Below are 22,828 nucleotides of genomic sequence, written 5' to 3'. Positions count from 1 at the left end.
GTCCCCTGATTTGCCTGTTCACAAATATGACGCGGCAGATGCTCCCGCGGTGATTCCGAAGGGCACGTTTCTCTCACATTCTCTGTTTTGTAAAACACTTCTTCAATATTTGTTTTGTGGAAAGAAAAATGTTGGAACGGGGTGGGTGGGTGTTAGGCGGCTACGGCAAACGCCGGTTAATGTCGACAAGGGAGGGCCTTCACGTGTACTGGCGCCCTTGGGCGGGTAAGGGGGCGGGGCTGATTGTTTCCAGCCTGTGGTGGAGGGTTGTTGCCGGCGGTGAGCTAATCTGCCTTGTTTTTCGCGGTCCCCCAAGGTGGGCGATTCTAATTCCCAAGCGGGTTGAAGGAAGGGCGAGAGGGGGGGATTAGGCGGTGGGAGGATTTGCTTTCCTGCGTGTGTTCTTCGTGGAGGGAAGAGACGCGATAGGGGCAATGGACGGAAACATTAAGGATGATGCATCGATATGCCCAGTTACCGATCTATCTAGTTTTATATAGCTGCCTTATATTGCACATCCTGCTTTTTGCATGTAATGGGATTAATAAGAGAAAGTTGAGGCAGGGTAATCCTCATGAGCAAAAGTAGCTTGTGTATGACCTGAAAGTACATACGATGCAAAGTTTCTTAAGGAAGAAATGTCCCAATACTGTGCAAGCATAATAGCAATATGGCATGCTTAAGATATGTATTTAGATAATTAAATTGCCCATTGTACTTAGGAAACACTGTTATAATATAATATTTACATTTTTCTAAAGCAGGCAAATATCATTACATTTTACTACAAAGGTTTATTCTCTTTTAAATTTGAAGTCTTCATATATTGTTTAATGTTTGATATATCAAATCTCTCTCTTTTTTGCTTATTGTTTATCATTTTCCTTTCCCCCCTTTTGTTTATAGTTTGTTTTATACTTTTGTTTGTTATACTTTTTTGTACTGATTTTGTATTTTTGTTTTTGACTAGCACATATGCGCGAGGGGAACCTTTACCTTTATATTATTAAACTGTAATGACAAAGATAATTAAAATATCATATATAATAGGGTATTTTGATTTTCCATATCATAATTGCAGTTCATAGTAGAAAAGAGACTCAGTGGTTGACTTTTGATATTATGTGATTGATCCTGTATATATCCTGCATTCTTCCAGATACAAAGTATTTGTACATAATAGTTCTTCAAAACTTTTTTTCCAATTTCATTTCATGCAGCAGGTTGAATCAGTTGTTCTTGTATCTCTAAGTGGAAAGTCACACAATGAAATTACATAACAGCTGAATGTGAATTTAAATCTCATTCTTTCTGATTCCAGTTCAGCATCTGAATTGCTACACTATGCTGATTCTCCTTTTTGGAGCTCATCTCCAAAACCATAATATTACAGTAATATTTAATCAAATGAGCTGGACATATATAAACTGGGAAATGTAAGAGAAGATAGATGATAAGATACGGTAGTACAAAGCATTTGAAAGAATATCTTTTCAAAGTCTAGCAAAACCTTTATGGAAGCATTAAAGCAAGAATTATACTTACCAGATTGCAAATTTGGTTAACCAAAGTTAACAAAGTTCCAGAATAAAATAAGTAATTTATCTACTTTGTATTATCTGTTATTAATAAAATAAAATTATGGTTTCTGCTTATGCCTTGCTGCTTGAAAACTTCCCAGTGTTTTTTGGAAACTAGATGAGGAAGCATGAGTTTAGCTACTTTGAATAAACCTGTGAACTGGGCCCTATGCCCACAATAGTTACTGTTAACAAGCTAACTAGGATCGCCAACATGATCGCCAACATCCAGTGATGGATATGACACAACAATAAGAAGAAGAACAAGCTAACTAAGACAAATGACAGCAATCTCTTCTTCCGGTTTCAGGCTTCAAAATGGCATCCTTGTTGACTTGTGGCATGAAAATTCTTCCTACCATCATTCCACGGGCAACCAAATCCTGTAAGTTTTTTTCCTTTAGATAATCAAAATACCCAATGTATGATTAGTTACTGGATTTATATGCTGGCATGTTACATAAAGGTTCGTTTTAGTTAAAGTAGTTCATTGTCTTTTTGTGAGTTTCATTGCTCTATTTCTGATGCAGCGACTATCATATTAAGATACCATAACCCAGGGGTGTCCAAACTTGGGAACTTTAAGACTTGTGGACTTCAACTCCCAGAATTCCCCAGCCAGCTCTGCTGGGAGTTGAAGTCCACAAGTCTTAGGAGTTGAATTCTGGGAGTTGAAGTCCACAAGTCTTAAAGTTGCCAAGTTTGGACACCCCTGCCATAACCCTATCATATTATTCATTTTTTGCTTTTGTGTTCTCAATGTCACAGTACATTCTCTCTGATCCTCTTGGCTCATTATTAGTTAGAAGGTTATGAGAAATTTGCTTCATTTTTATGTCTGAATAACATTGTTGTCTATTTTACCTATGTTGTTATATTTTGATTTTCTTAACATTTCAGCTTTGAGATCTTTCAGCTGTTCATCCCAGTTATTCGCAACAGGTACAGAAAAAATATGAATAATCTGACTGCACATCTCTATTGTACTTGCACTCCTATGCTGTCTCATAAAATAGGATATAAAATATCTGAGGTTACATAAATTAAATCCAAAACTTGTTATGAAAGTACTATAATCTATAGGAAACATATTCTGCTAGTATGACTCTTCTTATGTGCCTGTGTGTATTACACACGCAAATATATTTTTAAAAGTGTTGAAGTTCTGTGGTTCTAGTTTTGATGTTTATTCATACTTCATTGAAAACTACAGAAGGAAAAATCAAACAATAAATATCTTAACATTATTAAATAGAAAAAATAAATTGTGAGCTTTGGATGTTTTTAGACAAACCTCATAAACTCTACTGATCTCATCCTAGTGTAAAAATTATTTTAATCTCTTTTCTAAACAATAGCAACAAATAAAGAAATGCTTTGGTTTTCAAAGATTTTGTGATAATTCTTGTTCTAGTTCTACTAGTTTTTCTAGTAACAATTATTATTATTATTATTATTATTATTATTATTATTATTATTATTATTATTATTATTATTATTATTATTATTATTATTATTATTATTATTATTACTGCAGTTCAGCCCAAAAGTAAGAAAACCTTAGGTAAAAATGGGATGAAGAATATTGTAGTGGTGGATGGTGTTCGCATTCCATTTTTGCAGTCTGGGACCTCGTGAGTATTAAATCTTCCTTTTATAAAAATAATTTATAAAATCTCTTGGGCACTTTGGGGAAGAAGAGATATAAATAACGTTAACAGAGAAACGGCCAAATTTAAAGATAGTGTAATTTCTTTTTCAGCTTAAAGTGCAGTTAGTAAAACAAAAGTATATTGTTCAGGAATTAATGAGGAGGTATTTTTTTCTTTCTCTTCTAATCTTCAGGTATGCGGATTTAATGCCACATGACTTGGCCAGGGCAGCACTGACGTAAGTAGTAAATAAATAGAAGTGGGGCAGTTTGGTTGTGATTTAGTTCACAGAGAGTTGTTTAGGGATGTTGTTCTCCTTTGTTTTTTGTGCCTGAAGTGTCTTTTCTTCTTTCTTGTTTTATCAAACTACTCTTCTTTTGCAATCAGTAGAATGTTGCCATTCTTACTCCCAATAAATATAGATGAGAATAATTCACCCTGTTGTCTTCCTAATGTACTTTGAATTCTTTCATCTTTTTTTATATCCCACCTTTATTGTTTTTATAAATAAGTCAAGGTAGCGAGCATGTCTAACAGTACTTCCTCTTTTCCTCACAACAGCCCTGTGAAGTGGGTTGGGCTGAGTGAGTGACTGGTCTAAAGTTATCCAGCTGCTTTTGTGCTTAAGGTGGGACTAGAATTCCCAGTCTCCAGGTGGTCTGTTATCTTATATGGAGCTTTTGCTGAAAGAAGAAAAATAATATGAAGGGCTAAAGGGATTTGTTTGAAAAAGAGGAAGAAGATTATAAGGGAAAGAAAACTATAAGATTGTAATTATCTGTTAAAGATAAGTTCAGAGTTCACTATATTGTATACCTTTTGGGGTTTTTTCTTACCTTGCACCTTTTTTTTCTTTTCTATGTTTTTCTTTAGATTTGTCTTTATCTTAAGTAAAACACTTGCATGTGAATTTAAAGAAGAATCTGAGATAGAAATGTCCTAAATGTTTTGGGGTTTTGCAATACTTTGGATTCAATTGGGAAGAAGTACTTTTCCCAAGAGCAGGAATACAGCTTCTCCCTGGATTCATTAAAGTTGAATGAACTGAAACTGCCACCAAGTCCTTAGAATAGAGGTAGCTTCTCCAATGAATTGCAGGAATTTACTGCATTCACCTTTTCTTGCATTCTGAACCATTTTCCCCCAATCAGATCTAAAGCATTGCCCTAGAAATCACCTTGTGACTTAGCTCATAGAATGAAAATGACTCTTTTCCCAGTAATAAAACATAGGATTTATAGTTGTAATGCCATGTAGAATCATATTTTAATTCAAGGGCTATGTTTATACTTTGCTTAAATACAAAGCAAGGTGGACTATGAGCTGCACAGGCTGTAGCAAAGTATGACTCTATCTATTTCCAAGATAACCTCTTGGCTCAATCTGGGAAGCATTTAATGAGGGAAGAGTATTTTGAAATCTGCCTGTTCTTTGATAATTTCCAGAATTAAATAGTACCCAAGATAATTTAATCACTTACACACAAAAGAGCAATAACAAGAATCCTGTCGCGATTTCTGTTGACTATCTAGATTCAGCAGATTACTTCCATTAGCATATAACAAAATTTGGGTCAGGAGTTTTGGAAATGTTTGGAGAGCCAATTTGCTATCTGATTCTCAGAGACTGCCTGGCTATGTCCCTGCAGTTTTCTTGGTAAGGTTTTTTAGAAGTAGTTTACCATTGCCTTCTTCCTAGGGTGTGAGGGAATGACTGGCCCAAGGTCATCCAACTGGCTTCATGTGCAATCTCTTCGTTTCTAGCCTGCCTTAACCACAACATCAGAGTGACTCTCATACTATAGATCAGCGGTTCTCAACCTGTGGATCGGGACCCCATAGGGGGGTCGAATGACCTTCTCACAGGGGTCGCCTAAGACCATCGGAAAACATATATTTTCGATGGTCTTAGGAACCAAGACACCAATTTGATGGTTGGGGGTCACCACAACATGAAGAACTGTATTAAAGGGTCGCGGCATTTAGAAGGTTGAAAACCAGAAGTGATTAAAATGTCTGCTTAATGGACAGAATCTTGCCAAACTATAACCTTCTTTTCTTCAGACTGAATAATCAAATTGCTTCATTCTGTCCTCTTAAGGCAGTGCTTCTCAAATTGTGGGGCGCGCCCCCCAGGGGGGGCGCGAGGCTCCGTAATGGGGGCTCGAAGCCGGGTCAGGATCGGAGCGGGCGCTCTGGTGCGTCTCCTCTGCCCCCTTTTATTCCGCCCTGGCGGCAGGGATTGTCCGTCAGGATCGCTGAGCCCGCCCGCGTCTCTCTTCCCTCAGCCGCCCCTTCTCTTTCTCCTTCTTCCGACCGGATGCGTCTCTGTTTGGAGAGTTTCCAAGGCTCCGTGGTAAGGAAAGGCGAGAGTTTCCAAAGCTTAGAGTGCTCCGGTGTTTTATCCCGCTCTCCTTCCCTTTGAGCCCCGCCTCTGTGGCTCCCTCCCTCCCTAAGTCGGCGGTCATCTTAAGGACCACTTGGACAGTCTTCACATCTGGGATGCGTGGGTCTTTCCCACTGAGACAGCAGGTGTTGTTTCTAGAAATCACTGCGTGCAGGATATATATGTGTGTGTTTGTGTGTGTATACATGCACATACAAGTGTCATTTCTTCAGTGTTATCACAGAAGTGAGTACACCCCTTAACATTTTGTAAATATTTAAGTATACTTAAATATTTACAAAATGTTAAGGGGTGTACTCACTTCTGTGATACTCTATATATAAATATATGTATGTATATGTTCTAGCTGTGCTCCTTTAAATCTTTTCTGCTACAGTTAATAAAGCTATTCTTTGTTGTAAATTGATCCACATTTCTTTCTTTTTTTATTCTCTTATACGTTAATAAGGATACAGTGTTATGCAGAGGTGTACTTATAACAATTTTATAGACAAATGATACTATTTACAGTCGCGCGGGGGGCGCGAAATGTTTTCTTCTTCCTAGGGAGGCATGACAGAAAATAATTGAGAAGCACTGTCTTAAGGCATGTATTCAATCCCCTCTTGTCATCTCTGTTATGATTTATAAAAACACTCTTGATTTGACATTGAAGTGCCCTCTTTCTCTGATTTGTTCCCTCAGAGGCCTGCTGTATCGGACTGATGTGCCTAAGGAAGCTATTGAGTATATTATGTTAGGCACTGTTATCCAAGAAGTGAAAACAAGTAATGTCGCCAGAGAGGTATGTTAAACAATAGAAAAATCACAAGACATGGGATAGGGGCAGAGGTGGTATTCAGCCGGTTAGGACCGGTTTGGGTGAACCGGTAGTGGTGACCTGCGGGTGGGCCTGCCCATCCGCCCGGGAGCAATCCCGTCTTATATTGCTGTGTTTTGTGATGCCGCACGGATGGTGCGTGATGGTGCATGCATGCATGCACGCATACACGCTCACATTTACGGTGCTGGGCGAACCAGTAGTAACAGTAAGTGAATCCCACCTTTGGTTGGGGGGATATGAATAGAGATGAATGGAATCTGGCTTCTATGACTTAAAAATGGAGATGTACCTCTTTCTGCAATCTTGAAATACAATAAAACCTTTGCGAATGAAGGCAAATATGCCTGTCCTAGGATAATGTTGCAGGATCCAAACTGGGTTGTCACCCGAGCCAGAGGCTTAGTCTTCTTTCAGACTCATGCTGGAGCCCAAGAAAGCTTGGAAAACTAAAGCTCTTGTCTCAGTGACTGACCCAGATTGGATCCTGCAATAGAATTTTCATTGAATGGTGCCATTTGGGGAAATGGGTATCTGTTAAACTGCAGTTTGTTAAATTAGAAAAAAACATGAGTATGTGTTTAAAAGATTGTAAAAATAGATGATATAGATAAATATAAACAATAAAAGAAGGCTGAATAAAGTGTAACATATATCACAAATATGCTGTAATGCCTTATTTAAAACTTATAACACAATAAAACATTTCATATCCATTTTCTAATCAAAACATCTATGATTAGATTTGGTTTTAAGTCTTTGGCTAACACTCAAAAATTTAAAAAAGATAGAAAAACTACAGAAAACTATAAAAAATATATCAACCAGTAAAAATGATAGATTATATATTAAGTTAGAATATAACCTCTGAAATCATAATTTTGAATGTGGTGCATTTCCATGTTTAAAATTGTAGCCTATAAATGGTTTCCAAATGGAATTTTATATCTGATTTACTTTCTAAGTATCAAGTCATTCTAAACATTAAAACATACTTCCACGTTTTGGGCATGCATTAAAAAGCCTGCCTGTCATTTTATAGACTTGATGCACATGAAGGAATGTCTCTTTCTGCTTCCTGTTTTTTAAAACCTGCAAGGCTTGATGCTGTATCTGCCAGTTTCTCTCACCATCTGCCCCAGACCAGAGCCCCCTCTGCCTTCTGTCACTTTCTATGCTAGAAGCCTAATACATGGTACTTTCTAACTGCTGCCACCAAACTTCTTGCTGTCCCACTTACCATGGACCACCTATCATTTCCCCACCTTTGCCATTTTCCTATAGGACTCTCATCCTATTTTTTCCAGTGCTTTCCTGCTGCTGATCTTCCTAGTCACCTAAAAAAAGGAGGTGACTCCTGTAAGAAATCCACTTATTACAGTCAATGTAACCCTTAAGGCAGGCAGGCAGAGCTGTGCTTGTTTGTTTGTTTTTGGTATTTAGAAGCATGAAAATGACAGGCCAATTTAAAGGACAGAGTTGGGCAAGTCTGAAGCACTTTTTAAATATTTATTAAGAAAATTTACATGGCTGCCCAAACTCACTGATGGCAATTCTGGTCAGCTTACAGAAGTAAAATATTGTTTTCAAGGCATACTCAGCTTTGAATTGCAAAGTATTACTTCGTCATTGTAATTACAAACATAGACTTGGCAATGCTCATGAAGATATATCATTTTATGCTTTGGGCCAATCATACCTAGCTCTAGGAAGAAGACAATAGCAAATCAGTTCCCCAAAAATCTGGCCAAGAAAATTGTAAGGATTAGTCAGGAGTCAATATTAATTCAAAGGCACTCCCAGCCCCCCCCCCCCAAATAATTACTGAAAGCACATTTGCTTGTCTGCAGCTCCTATGTGCAAAAAACCACTGAGAGCCCAAATGAAGTGAAGTTGAGAGTGTAAGGTTTGTTGATTATTAACTCGCTACCTGAAAAGGACGAAGTCCAATTCTTTAGGATTAAGTAATTTCTTATGTATGCACACTCACAGATATCAACCTTTTTTCTACAGTTTGATTTTACCTAGTTTTGCTGCCGGCTTTCGTGGCTTTGAATGCTGGACTTGCCCTTTAACTTGTTGGCAAGCCTTTATTTATTATTTGTTCTGCTCATAAACCTTAAGCATGTCAATCATCTCCCATTTCTGACAACTGCAAGAGTATTCATGTTTGCTTTTCAAAAACTAAGCAGGCAGCTGAATGACGTTTTAATATTAAGAGCCCCAAAGTGGCCATTTTTAGCAGTTAGACATCATAGTAACAGGTTACTGCTTTCATTTCCCCTCTGTGTTGCGTCACCTGTCACCAGTTTTGGCTTGTCTGATTCTCCGCCTGAGCAAGTACCTTCATTTTAACGTTCATGCTGAACTTTACCCCAGTTGGCTTTGTGTCAGTGAAGCAATGTTGTGTGATATTGTGTAACCAAGGATACCTTATTTAGACGTCTTACTGCTGAATCATAGAAACCAAGATTGATTAAATTGGAGCATTGCATTAGTCTTTCTAGAACATTCTACCTCTGAATATTCGTCTATTCCCTGTTTTTCAAGTTTTCATACTGATCCTGGCCATTTGAAGTCCTGCTTCCTAAGAGCGTCTTAAGCAGAGGCGGGCCTGGGACGAAGCTTTTGCTCCCTCGACTGAGCTATCTGTCTTTGCTATGCCTTGCCATATTTTCCATTCAGCAGCACCCCCCCCCCCTCACCGTTTAACTGAGAGCAGAGAGGCATTTGTGATGCATTCTCTCTTCATAGTTCCCAGAATAAGTACAATGTCTCTGAGAGAACTTTATCTCATGTGTGGAAAAAATAAGATTCAGGTTACATTTTCCAGATAAAAATTACCTTGGCATTCTGGCCACTGTACAATTAGGTGACGACCTGGGACAGCCTTTTCCCTGGTGTTATTGAGGCAGAAATATATAAATAGGAAAATATTCACTGCTTGCAAGTCCCAGTGATCTCATTGGAAGGCTAGTTTTCAGTACTTTTCCTGGCAACTCTAGGATTACTACCATGCTAGTTAAAATGTGTAAAGTGTCTCTTAGATATGGTGCCTTTGCAGTTAGGCCCAAAGCCTCCCGAGCAATTTTATGCATATATTTGTAAGCAGAGGCAGACAGCTAGCCAAGAACTTTTGACTCTGATTTGTGGAATTGACTACATGGCTGTTGCAAATAAATGAATTTCTTAACCTGTGGTTGCTGTAGGCTGAGCTTGTTTGTTACATTTGGTGATTTGGATTCACACGTTTTATATGCCATTTTGGGTTTAACCCTGGTTTGAGTAAATTAGCTGGGTTTGCCAAAGAGGCTAAGGCAAAATCACAAATTATGACTTAGTGTGAGATGTGAACGAACCATTCTGTTTTCAATAAACTGAAAATTGCAATGCAAAGAGTGATTATAATTGACAAGCAGGGGCCCTGGTTATATCCTTTTAAAATGCTCTTTAATACTGATCAAACAAAAAATGTTTATTTAATATTGGTTGAACAGAAACAAACCTTATTGAATTAGTTGTTGACTATAAAAAGTTTGACGAGCAAAAGGCTTCTACTAGCGCCCTCGTAGTGCAGTAGTTAGAATGCAGTCTTGCTCTGCATTTTCTGCCCACAGCCAGGAGTTCAATCCTGATGGGCTCAAGTTTGACTCAGCCTTCCATCCTTCCGAGGTCAGTAAAATGAGGACCCAGATTTTTGGGGGCAATATGCTGACCTGGTAAACCACTTAAAGAAAGCTATAAAGCAGCATATAAGTCTAAGTGCTATTGCTATCTTTATCCAGTCATTGACTACACCAATAAGATAAAATCTCTTGACCTGAGTTTCTCTGCAAGTTTCTTACAAAACCTGCTACGCTGGAATTCTGGACTGCAATGTATTGTATTGTAAGAATTGTAGAAATTAGACATCTCTCAATATTCTGATTTGCTTTCTGACTTTTATGTAGGCTGCTTTGGGAGCTGGCTTCTCTGACAAAACTCCTGCTCACACTGTCACCATGGCTTGCATATCTTCCAACCAGGCAATGACAACTGGTATGTTATCCTTACTTGTTTAAGTAAGGACCATATATAAATAGGCTGTGAACATGCAGGAAAATGTATTTCTCCAGTAGAATTTATTGCCTCTTAATATTGGACTGTTGCAACATGCTCTACATTTGGCCACCCTTCACGAGTCTCGGGAAGTTTCGGGTGGTGTAGAACCAGTTGGATGAGCAGTTATTGTGGCCCCTAGGGCAGCCCATGTTACATCACTGTTCACTGTTCTGCGAGCTGCACTGGTTGCCAGTTTGCTTCCAGGTCCAATTTAAGGTGTTGGTTATCACCTAAAAAGTCCTTCGTGGCATAGATCCAGATTATCTGAGGAACCTGCTCATGCTGATGGGATTAGCCTGCCCCATCCATGCCAGCAAAAGAGGCACATGGACCCTGTCAGTCAGAGAATTTCAGCTGGCGGGATCCAGGAGAAGAGCCTTTTCTGCCCTGATGCCCGCCCTCTGGAACATCTAGTGCTCCCCCCCCCCCCAGCCTCCAGTGATATCTGTACCCACCTTTCTGGCCTTCTGAAAAAGCTTGAGAACCAGGCTCTGCCAACTGGCCTGGGACCCCAATGGGAAAGGGGCAACTTGGAGGTGATTAATATATTAGTCAGACCCCACCTCCTCCCCATGTATACTTGGTTAATTGAGTTTTATCTGAGTTTTAAATGTTTGGTTCTTATTTATCGTTTTAATGTTTTATGTGGTATTTTAATTGTATGACTCTAGGCTGTCCAGATTTGTCTCGGCAAGATGGGTGGCATCGAAGTTTAATAATAAATAGATAAATATTCTAACTCAGAGATGAAAGAAAAGTAGAATTTACCCTCTGGAAGGTGTTTGGATATTTTATGGTATATTAGCAAGTGATCTGCTTGGTTTTACAGTAAAAAATAAAGTATTAGTTTTGGTTACAAATTCCTGGAGTTTTGCACCAAATTTTATCAGGAGGGCAAAGAATAAAGAATGAAGCCTGAAATGTCCTCAGTAATCTGCCACGTGGCAGCTGATTGTCATCTGTTTTATTCAACAGAGGCTATCTCTTGAAAAATAAATCTATTTCTACTTTTAAAATGCTAAGAACATGGAGGTTACAGTCCAGAATAAAATAATGTAAATTGCTTCAGAGAATTTCATTCTTGATTTGTGTTTTAATTTTCACATGCCTAATTCTAATAAGATGTATAACAGATTTTACCCAGCCCCTTTATAAACTGGATAAATATTTAAATTTGGTAGATAGGCAAAAGATAGTATGCAAATAAACAGAGCACATGAAGACACCAAGATTTAAAAATGTAAATGTATATCTAGAGTCATATAAAGTGGAAAGCCAATTGGATTTGTAAAGTTGAGCTTTTAAAGTGACTTTAAAAAAATACTTTAGGAAAGAATTGTTATCTATTGAATCCTTATCTCTTTGACTGTATTAATTGTCCCTCATCATCTGCTTGAAAAGTTCCATGATATGCATGAAGTACAAGGGTGAGAAATGGCCAATTCTGAAGAACATAAAAAAGTAATTGAAGGGATTTTTTTCAGTCAGGAAACTGATCAGTCATATAGAAACGGTCATGTATGTGCCTTCTGATTTTTATAGCATATAGCCTCATCGCAAGTGGCCAGATGGATGTGGTAGTTGCTGGTGGTGTTGAATTGATGTCCGATGTTCCTATCAGACATAGTCGGAAGATGAGGAAGACTTTGCTTGGATTTTCAAGAGCAAAAGGATTGGGCCAGAAGTTATCTCTGATCTCCAGAATCCGTCCTGATTACTTTGCCCCTGAGGTAAAGCAGTAAATAGATTTCATTTCACTGCCTGCCTAAGATACCAATTCAGAAAATGAGCAAGGATAAATAGAATAATGAGCTAGAGACACATTGTAGCCAAAAATGGTTGCTGACTCTGTCTGTTCCCTAGGTGCTACATCTTCAACTTCCATTAACTTTGGTCTAGAAAGCAATTATAAAAGAATAATAATAATAATAATAATTTAATTTGTTAGCCGCTCCCTCTCCGCAAGGGACTCGGGGCGGCGTACAATAAAAATATACATACATACATATAAACATACAGATACACACACATACATACATATACATACAAGGAGGAGGTAATAATTAAATATACATCACATTAATAATAATAAAAAATTAGCCATTAAAAATACCTAATAATAATACAATTTAAAAAGGACTGTCAGGAGGAATAGGATAAACTACGGTTGAGCCAGGCCAGATAATTGAAAGAGGTGGGTCTTGAGCTTTACACGGAAGGAGCGGAGATCGGAAGTAATCCTGATGTCAAGGGGGAGGTCATTCCACAGGGCTGGGCCCATCACAGAGAAGGCCCTGCTCCTGGGTGTCGCCCCCCGACACTGTTTAGCGGACGGCACCCGGAGAAGTCCCTCTCTGTGTGAGCGGATTGGTCGTAGGGATGTATGGGGCAGGATGCGATCCCGCAAGTAACTAGGTCCTGAGCCATGGAGCGCTTTAAAGATCGTAATCAAAACCTTGAAACGCACCCGATAGACCACAGGAAGCCAGTGCAGCTCGCGCAGGAGAGGTGTTACATGGGAGTGCCTAGTCCTCCCCATAATCACCCGCGCGGCCGCATTCTGGACCAACTGTAGTCTCCGAGTGCATCTCAAGGGAAGCCCCATGTAGAGAGCATTGCAGTAGTCCAGGCGAGACGTCACCAGCGCATGGGTGACTGTGCGCAAGGCATCCCGGTCCAATAAGGGGCGCAATTGACGCACCAGGCGGACCTGGTGGAACGCCCCCCTTGCCACGGCTGTTACATGGTCATCCATGGACAGCCGGGCATCCAGGAGGCCGCCCAAATTGCGCGCCCGTTCCATGGGGGCCAGTTGCTCGCCCCCGATGGCCAGAGATGGAAGCAACTGGTTGAACCGGGGGGGGCGGAAGCCACAGCCACTCCGTCTTGGAGGGGTTGAGTTTGAGTCGGTTGTCATCCATCCAGACCCGTACGGCTTCCAAGAAGTTGTCAAGGGTTCAAGTAGTCAATATCATGTCAGCCAGTATGAGAATTCTGAGAGTAGAATAATACCTGCATGTTAGAAAAGATGTATTATATCAAGCCCTTAGCAGTTGTTCACGAATCTTCCCCAAGATCCTTGTATAGGCTTCTTTAACCAGATTTATTGGAAAGTGAAAGAGATTTGTTACAAAAAACATGGAGACTTGCTATATTTAGTTTAGCATTTAATTTATTTCTAACTTTATTGATCTTTTGCTGAACATTCGCTAACTTACTGGAGAGTTGGCTACCTAGTAAAGAAAAAATGTGCAGATGTTCTTTTCATTCTTTGCAAGCTGTCATTCTTTTTCTAAGGCTTGAGAAACTCATTACATAATAGAGCAAAATGAGGCTGATTCCTTTGCTGAAAGAAAAAGTAGGTTGAGGGAGGAAAAAGTCATGACCAAGTTTGTAGGTAAAGCAGCTTAGGAGGACTAGATTAAACAAGAGATGGCAAAAGGTGAGCCACTGCACACCAGTGTTACAGTACATATTTTACACTGCTAAATCCTGTAGATTTACTTTCAGCTGTTAGATTATGGAGCTGTCTGCACTGAGTTGAGGGAAACTAATCTTCACATGATATTTTTTCAATAATTATAGCTCCCTGCAGTGGCAGAATTTTCCACCAGTGAGACCATGGGTCATTCAGCAGATCGCCTGGCAGCTGCATTTGCTATATCACGTTTGGAGCAAGATGAATTTGCTCTCCGCTCACACACTCTAGCCAAGAAAGCACAAGATGAATCCCTTCTCACAGATGTGGTAGCATTCAAAGTGCCAGGTAAAATGCCTGTTGAGAGGAATCTGTGGAAATGGTTCCACACACCAGAGGGATGTGGAAATATTTTTCTCTTGGTATGGCTTTGGGATTAGATGCTGAATAAAGAAAGAGAGCTCTTAATGATAAGAGAGAGGAGACAAAAACGTGTTTTTACAGATACTAGTTTTTTCTCTCCTTCTGTCTTATTCTTCCGTTCTTCCTAGTTCATAGATTTCTTCAGTGGATGAGTTAAGATCGAAACATATGCCTTACCTGTGCCTAATTCTTGCATATGTTCAGCCACATCCATATAGCAAACAAGGAAAGTGAAAACTTGCTGATACCTTATTTTATTTGGGATAATTTTAAGTATTCTCCTTAAAAGTACGTATTTAGAAGTAGCAAAGTGCGTTTTGTGTTTAGATAATAGCAAATGTTTGTTAAGATATGTAAGCTTCATCAGATTTAATAACAAATTTAAAAAACAAGCATCCATTATCTCTGATCAAAATATTGACTGAATGCCTCCCATTAAAATGGTAGTAGTAAGTCAGTCGGTCAGATGGGCCTCAAATATCCAGAACTCTTTCATGTTCTCAAGAGTATTTGGCCAAAGTCCTTCCTAGTGTTAGATTGTAACATGGTACAACTAGTCTTCTTTTTCTGTTTTTTATAATAATGCAAATTCGTTTTCCTAAGACAGGTTGTCATCCTGCAAAATGATTATGGATTATACCCATAATGTAATATACTACAGGAATTGATATTAATGATGCCACCACCAGCTATAATTGGCTGACACAAAGTCCTCAGCTAGGTGCATGACTTTGACCATAAATCTTACCACTGGATGAGCTGCTGTATTCTTAAGAGTCTCTGGTTGTGATATTTCCAAGTGATCTAAAGGGAGCTTTCTCCAATCTATCTGCATTCAAGCGTTAGACTTAAATTGCCACAAATCCCAGCCAGAGGCTGTGCTGTTTAAGGATTATGGATGTTAAAATCTAGTATGTGTGAAGACCTATCTAGTTGGGAAAGGTTTCCTAGAGAGAGGCAAAGTAAGAAATGATCTTAGGAAATCTTGAAGGTAGAAGGAGAAGAGAAAGTAAATAACATGAGAAAAAATGGTCCATTGGAAGGGAATGTGGGAAAAAACCTGTGTGTGTTTAAGAGTCTGAGCAGCAGAGGCCCCAGTCATGAATTGCAGAAATGAAGGTGGTTGAATTTCACAGGTAGACGTTCAACACAGCAGATGCCTTGAACCTTAAGCCTCTTCACATGTTTGACTCTTTCAGGGAAGGACACTGTAGTGAAGGATAACGGCATCCGGCCATCTTCATTGGAGCAGATGGGTCGACTGAAAGCTGCTTTTGTCAAGCCATATGGGACTGTAACAGCTGCCAACTCCTCTTTCCTGGTAACACCTTTGTACATTTTCCTTTGAAAAATACATTCTGAAGCTTCCTCCTTATACAACATAATCACAGATGCTGGAACCTTAGATTGGCATTTGCTTTTAATCAGAATGAACCGCGAAATTGATTTAAATCTGGTTCACGAAGGACCTTTGGCTGTTTTTAGAGCTTATGGTTGCTTCTAAAACTTGCATATGAGTATCTGTTACTTATCCAGGGTTTGATGGTGATTTATGATCCTAGTAATGTTGGGAGGAATAAGATTGTTTTCCTAAAATCCAAAATAGTGTCACATGGCTCATTTTCCAAACCAGTGTAACGTCGTTATACAATACCAGACAATATATGTAGCTCACAGTTGAGCTGTGGAGTCCTTGGTGCTCTCTGATCTTGGCTGTTCGCAAATGTTTCCTTACTTGACCTGATCAAAGACTCCACAGTTGTTACCCAATCATTATATGGGATGTTCAACACCTTTTAAATTATTTGGGTCTTTAAATTTTGCGCCCCAAAACTCCTCCCCTCTCCCTTCCTCCCCTCCCTCACCATTATATTTTCTTCTCACTCTTTAGCAATAGCAGTAGCACTTAGACTTATATACTGCAGTATATGTCAGTGCTTTATAGTCCTCTCTAAGTGGTTTACAGAGTCAGCATGTTGCCCCCAATCTGGCTCCTCATTTTACTGACCTTGGAAGGATAGAAGGCAGAGTCCACCTTGAGCCTGGTGAGATTTGAACTGCCAAATTGCAGGCAGCCAGCAGTCAGCAGAAGTAGCCTGCAGTACGGCACTCTAACCACAGCACCACCGTGGCTTTACTTGGGCCCAACTGGTTCTTTTCCTTTCGGTTATCTTAATTCCAGACTTTTTCATGGCTACCAGTTTTAAAATTCAGGTTTGCCTTTTTTTTGGGGGGGGGGGGGGGGGCTTATTTTGCATTAGGCTCAGTTTTGAGAGTTTTTTTTTTTTAAATAACTGCAGTAATGTGCGAACTGAATTAAGAGACAGAGAGGTGAACCTTAATTCTTCTTTTGGATTCTGATGGCATTTTTATATTGTTTCCACAGACTGATGGAGCATCAGCAATGCTCTTGATGTCTGAAGAAAAGGCTTTGGCAATGGGATACAAACCAAAGGCCTACCTCAGGTGAATGGAAGCTCTCCCCTCCCTTCTCTCACCATCAGTCATAAGACCATGGGCATTTTCTTAACTATATAACTATGTAACCAATCTCTCCTCTCTCTCTCTTTTTTAATACAATTTAGGGATTTTGTATATGTATCCCAAGACCCAAAAGATCAGCTTCTGCTTGGGTAAGTTGTAAATTTAGAATCCTTTTACCATGAAAATGGAAATGTGTCAATTTTCCAAATCATTTTATTTATAAAAACTTTTATTCCTTCTTTCTTAGTCCTAGGCAACTGTCCCAGCTGTTGCAGGGAGGTGCGGCATTTTTCAGATGGAGGCTCACATTTGATCCTTAAAGCAGTGTGTTAGGCATCACATTCTAAAAAAATACATAGAGCTGAAATTGACTGAACATTTGAGTTATTTTAGTACTGAAAAAATGGGGGTGGGGGGTGGGGTGGCCCAGCTTTTAAGATGCTGGGCTTTCAGCCGGTAATTTGTCATCCTGGGTTTGAGATCTGAGTGCCGTGCTCCCGTTACTTGTCCCAGCTCCTGCCCACGTAGCAGTTTGAAAGCACGCATATGCGAGTAAATAAATATCCCACTTTGATGGGAAGGTGACAGTATTTATGTGCCTCCTTGTGTAGTCATACTGGCCACATGACTATGGAAGTGTCTTTGGACAACGCTTGCTTCCTCAGCTCCAAAACAGAGATGAGCACCTAAAATTGGACATCACTAGACATCTACCTTTGCTACAAATATGTATATGACTCCTGACTCCCAACTAATTACATAACAGTATTATTCCCTTTGAATATAATTATTTCCCTCTTTTTGTCACATAAAATTTACTGGCAGCTTCTCTTGGCAAGACTGGCAACTGCATTAATATTTCATGGGGGAGGGTGTGTGTGCCTCCTCTTCCACAGTGTATCTATCACTTGACATTTGACAGTTGTAGCAGCATATTTCTGTGATCAGTTCCATTCAGCTAAGATTCTCTAGCTGAACTCAATCCTCGCCTACCTTCTCCCACATATTCTCCCCTAACCTTAGCATAGGGGGTATGCTTCCCTGTCAAAAGAATTGACTGTCCTGGAGTAGATAAATACTGAGCTGCTGGATACTGGCCAGACATACCAACACCCATGCTCAGTTTGGATTCTTACATTTTGTAACTGATACTTGAATGGCTGAGCCATGAATTCAAGTCTCCACAGCTTGTAAGAAATAGTGTAAAATCCTCCTGAATTCTGAAATTGTTTTGTTTATGTAGGTCCTTATGCTTTTCACTCATCTCTTTAGCATATCGAATTTATAGCAAGCATTCTGTTTCCATATCTTCGCTGCACAGCTTTTTATATCACCAGCAAGAGAGAAAACGTTAGTTACTATAGAAGTATTGTGTTTTTATTCTATTCAGTTTTTAGATCAGAGAAGGGGAGGATGAAAATTCTTCAAGCTAGTTGGAAGAGAGAGGTGTTTTGTTTATTTCTGCCAAATAAAAAGAAAGGATGTGTTCTTACCATGGTGATACAGGCAGGTGTGTTCTTCTGAGCAGCTGCAGCCTTTCTCAGCCAGTAGGTTTTCCCCTATCCAGAAGAAGAATCTGAATGCAACTCTTGGCTTCTTTGTCTCTTAGGCCAACATATGCTACTCCCAAAGTTTTGGAAAAAGCTGGCCTAACAGTGGCAGACATTGACGTGTTTGAATTTCATGAAGCGTTTGCAGTAAGTATTTCTAAAGTCATGTGCAACACAGATAGCTTTGTTCAAACATTTCATTATATTGTTTACTTCACCAGTAATTATAGTTTTCAATCTTGGGTTGATTAGTTATTAGTTATAGAGGGAACTGAAATGCTCCCTTTCTGCAATTAAGGTGGCTATTCAACAATTTAAGTAAAAATAGTTTTAAAAAGTCACTTAAATGCATAATACACTACTCCAAGCAGCTAAAAAGACTGAATTAAAAGAAATATCTTTTCAGCTTTTAAAAAAGTTATAAGTGTGGGATCTGATCTTACGGGAGACTATTCCACAACACAGGAAAAGGCTTTTCATCTAACATACAAAGTTCTGTGAATGGAAGCATCCTTAGAAACGTCTCTCCTATAAATGTTAGCAACAAGACAGATGGTTCTTCAGGCTTAATCCATGTAAAGCTTATGGCGTGAATATAATGAAGGCATGAGAGGCAACCAGGCTGCCTCTTTCTGCTCACCCCCATCTGTAGAATGGAATTATGTTTCATCAGTTCAGACTTCACCAGACAATGGCCCATTTATAGTTAGGGGCATCACTTCTGAGATCTTCATGCAGGGACCACTGTCGCCCAAAATGAAAGCCAGATTGGTTAATTTGCCCCATATTTAGATTTCGAAAGAATCTTAAGCATAAAAAAGCCTATATAGGCAACAAAATTTTGAATCACTCCTGTTAAAGCAATGCATACACTAACATTAAATACCCCCCCCCCAATCCTCACGCTTTAGAGTTTTCAGCATCACTGAAATCATAATTCAGATCATTAAGAGATTTTTCATTCAAATTGAATGAAAGAACAATAAAATAAAAGACGTGAGGATACTGTAGGGCCGTGTTCTTAATTCCAGTACTCAAGAAACAACATATATAGAAGCTCCAGTTCTTATATGCATGTTAATTGCATCAAGTCTGTCTCGATTCCTCTATTTCTTTGTCTACTTTTTAAAAATAAATTTGGGGCAAGGTCGTCACACTCTGATATTTACACACAGGCCAGGCCAAGCCAGTAAATTCATACTGTCGTCCAATTACTCTGGATAGTTTTAACAAGAAGTCTTCACTTAGTGATTCGGGCTTGTAGCATTTCCCATTGGGTTCAAATTGCTACACTACAAATCCATTGAATATCCTTGTTGACATCTGTTGACAGAGTCCACTCTGGAAATTGGCATATTTATCATTTATTACAACTTTGATAGGTGATTTTGTTTATTTCAGTTGTTTTGCCCCATAGTCCATTGTCACCTATTTTGGAAATGTCTTATGGGTCACAAGATTGCTTACTTTTGCAGTGTGGTATTCTACATGGTCGTGAGAATGAAACCAGTAAAGTACATAACACTTTTAAACAGCAGTTGTAATTAAAGTTTGGCAATACTAATTTGGAAATGTGTAAAACCTCAAGTACCCTATCAGCTAGTTGATTTGTGTTAATTCTCCTGGAGTTACAATAAATGTTTCTATTGTGGAGATTATGTGTATTTTGACTATATTATTGCTGCAATGGAATCTTCTCTTTCCCTTCCTTTGCATTATAGGGACAAATTTTAGCAAATCTCAAAGCCATGGATTCAGATTGGTTTGCCCAGAACTACATGGGCAGAAAGTCAAAGGTAAGGCTAACCTCTCCCAGAAACTTCATAGAGGGCATGGTGGAAGTTTAGAGACATCCTGTTTATAGTTGTCCTTCCTGAAGTCCAGTGTTTGCCACATGTGAGCAGGCTTACTCCTTCTCCAATATGTTTCAGTGGCTGAAGCAGTCATCTGGCAAACATCAGCTGAGTTGATATGTTACCTACTCTGATGGTCTTTCAAGCTTACGTTTTGTAACGTTCTTCCTTTCATAGGTGAAATTGGATGATATATTTCAGAGCCTAAGTCTCATTTACTGCTTTCCTACTTACAGGTTGGATCTCCTCCTCTGGACAAATTTAATAACTGGGGTGGATCCCTGTCCTTAGGACATCCTTTTGGTGCTACCGGCTGCCGTTTAGTAATCACAGCTGCCCACAGGTTGAAGAAGGAAGGGGGACAATATGCCTTAGTGGCAGCATGTGCTGCCGGAGGACAGGTAGGAACCCTACGATGAGCAACCCATGTTTGTTTGTTTGTTTATATTTTTACTTATTTATTTATATTCCACCTTTACTGTTTTTATAAATAACTCAAGGCGGCAAATATACCTAATACAGGTCTGTCCTGAACTTACAATCATGATTGAGCCCTAAACTTCTGTTGCTGAGCAAGTCAATTGTTACCTGAGTTTTGCTCCATTTTACAACCTTTTTTTACCAATTGTTAAGTGAATCACTGCAGTTGTTAAATGAATCATGCGGTCGTGAAACGAATCTGGCTCTTCCACCACCCCCTCCCAAGTGACTTTGCTTGTCAGAAACCAGTTGGAAAAGTTACAAATGGTGATCATATGACCTGGAACAGTGCAACTGTCATTAAGAAATGCCAGTTGCCAAATGTCCGAATTTTGATCACATGACCATGGGATGGCTTCAATGGCCGTAAGTATGAAAACTGGACATAAGTCACTTTTTCTTTCAGTGCTGAACGGTCCCTAAATGAATCATTGTAAGTCGGGGACTACCTATACTCCTTTCTCCTATTTTGCCCACAACAAATAACTCAGTGTATTGGGCTGAGAGAGAGTCACCCAGCTGGGTTTTATGCCTAAGGCAAGACTAGAATTCACTGTCTCCTGGTTTCTAACCTAGTCCTTTAACCATCAGAACAAATTGGTTCTACACTCAATGTCGCATAGCCATAGTTGCCCTGTGCTTGACAAGGTTTCCTTTTGCAATCCTATTTTTCCAATGTTCATTTTTCTTTCTTCTTTCTTGGGATGGGAATTTTGTTTCTCTCTTGTTGAGTAATTTCACTTCTTCTCTTGCTGCAGGGCCATGCAATGGTTATTGAGAATTATCCGCAGTAAGGAGATGAAAATTGGCACGAGGGGATTTGCCTGTTATCTGCAAGACAACGAATGTAGTAATAATGCTCCAAAATATATCTCTGGACTTTCCTACAAAGGACTCTCGGTGGCTTTTGTTAATATTTTCTAGTGCCTTCAAAAAAATTATTTCACAGTAAATGGAGAAAGCCACATATGTTTTATCTGGATATTTACGTTGATGTAGGTTTCCTGCCACTTATCAATAGCTAACTACTTTTTCCTACCATGAGAATAATATTGTAAGTTGGCACGCTGCGTTCTGTAAAGTTGTCTGGTAATGAGCGATAAAGCAAAATTTGCTATGCAAAGAGCATCGTTCTTAAGTTTTCAAGTGGACAACAAGGCTTTGAGGTTTCTTTAAAAGGAAAACCTCTTGTTAAGGGAAAATAATCTAAATGTTCTAAACAGTATTTATCTGACATCAGCCTTAATAAATGAGAAAGAAGACTGGAACACATGTGTCACTGTTGTTGTTTTTTATCAGATTGTCCCAGTTTTAGGATACAGAAAAGCTGGACTTTCTCAGCTATCTGCTTTCTGGTGCTTTTCCCTTCTGCTGCTTTAATGACAGCTCAAGCCTGCTTAACCATCTTGTTCAATTCAAATGTTTGAAGAGGTTTCATTTTAATACCAATTCTTCCCACCCAGCCTCCATTCCCAATTTCAAAAGCTATCAGACTTCATTCAGGGAAGTATGGGGTGTGTGCGTGGAAAATGTTAGTAGCTGTGGTGCTGGAAAATCAAACTGACCTGCATTTTATCATATATGTAACCTGTCCCTGTAAAACCAGTACTGTGGTCAGCTTCAACCCAATATCCAGAGTTAAGTATTAGATGGAATTATACCATGCTGGATGAAAATGAGGTCAGTGGCTTAGCATGATGTATGAAAGTACTGTTGCATGTCAGAATGTCTGATTAAAGCAGTGTTACACAGATTTAGGAAGGATTAAATATGCTCTTCCACACACACACACACATCTCACTCCTAGTCTTGAATGTCTTGTTCCAATAGTCCTAAAAAAAGAAATTATTGTAGGAGATGACCAGGCTGAGCTTGAGAGAAGGGCCCAACATGTCATAAGTCAAAGTCCCTACACACCCGCAAGAAATCCCTCTCAGCATTTTTTACCGCCAGGGGAAAAATTGTTGAGACCTTACCGCCCCGCCCACCGCTTGGAGCTCCAAGGGAAGAGGGGTTGCAGTGCCGGTGGCTTCAGGAAATGCTGGCTGGTGGGGATGGGGG

General features: G+C 39.4%; 1 protein-coding gene across 2 annotated transcripts; it reads left to right on the top strand.

Annotated features, from left to right (window-relative positions):
• The first annotated feature begins 202 nt into the window (after window positions 1-202).
• On the top strand, window positions 203-22,035 carry HADHB (hydroxyacyl-CoA dehydrogenase trifunctional multienzyme complex subunit beta). Of its 2 annotated transcripts, none has more exons than XM_081943719.1 (16): window positions 203-316; window positions 1,891-1,965; window positions 2,481-2,522; window positions 3,118-3,214; window positions 3,426-3,470; window positions 6,323-6,422; window positions 10,409-10,496; window positions 12,102-12,289; window positions 14,145-14,325; window positions 15,600-15,721; window positions 16,787-16,866; window positions 16,986-17,033; window positions 18,494-18,581; window positions 20,156-20,230; window positions 20,524-20,688; window positions 21,526-22,035. In XM_081943719.1, the coding sequence occupies exons 2-16, from the start codon at window positions 1,899-1,901 to the stop codon at window positions 21,559-21,561; spliced, it is 1,422 nt and encodes a 473-aa protein (XP_081799845.1). In that variant the 5' UTR covers window positions 203-316; window positions 1,891-1,898; the 3' UTR covers window positions 21,562-22,035. The 2 variants fall into 2 exon arrangements, with proteins under 2 accessions (XP_081799845.1, XP_081799846.1); XM_081943720.1 differs by having other exon boundaries at window positions 210-279.
• Window positions 22,036-22,828: the final 793 nt, after the last annotated feature.

The sequence above is a fragment of the Natrix helvetica genome (genome assembly GCF_964273705.1).
Source record: "Natrix helvetica genome assembly, chromosome: 2".
Classification (NCBI taxonomy): Eukaryota; Metazoa; Chordata; class Lepidosauria; order Squamata; family Natricidae; genus Natrix; species Natrix helvetica.
Note: the sequence above shows the minus strand (reverse complement) of the source record. Positions and strands in the feature narration are given on the sequence as shown.

Bases quoted from the DNA above. Each gene is read 5' to 3' on its own strand.
- HADHB (XM_081943719.1), top strand. From the start codon at position 1,899: ATGGCATCCTTGTTGACTTGTGGCATGAAAATTCTTCCTACCATCATT. The intron at 2,523-3,117 runs GTACAGAAAAAA...TTATTACTGCAG, and splicing joins ATCCCAGTTATTCGCAACAG to TTCAGCCCAAAAGTAAGAAA. The intron at 15,722-16,786 runs GTAACACCTTTG...TTGTTTCCACAG, and splicing joins CTGCCAACTCCTCTTTCCTG to ACTGATGGAGCATCAGCAAT.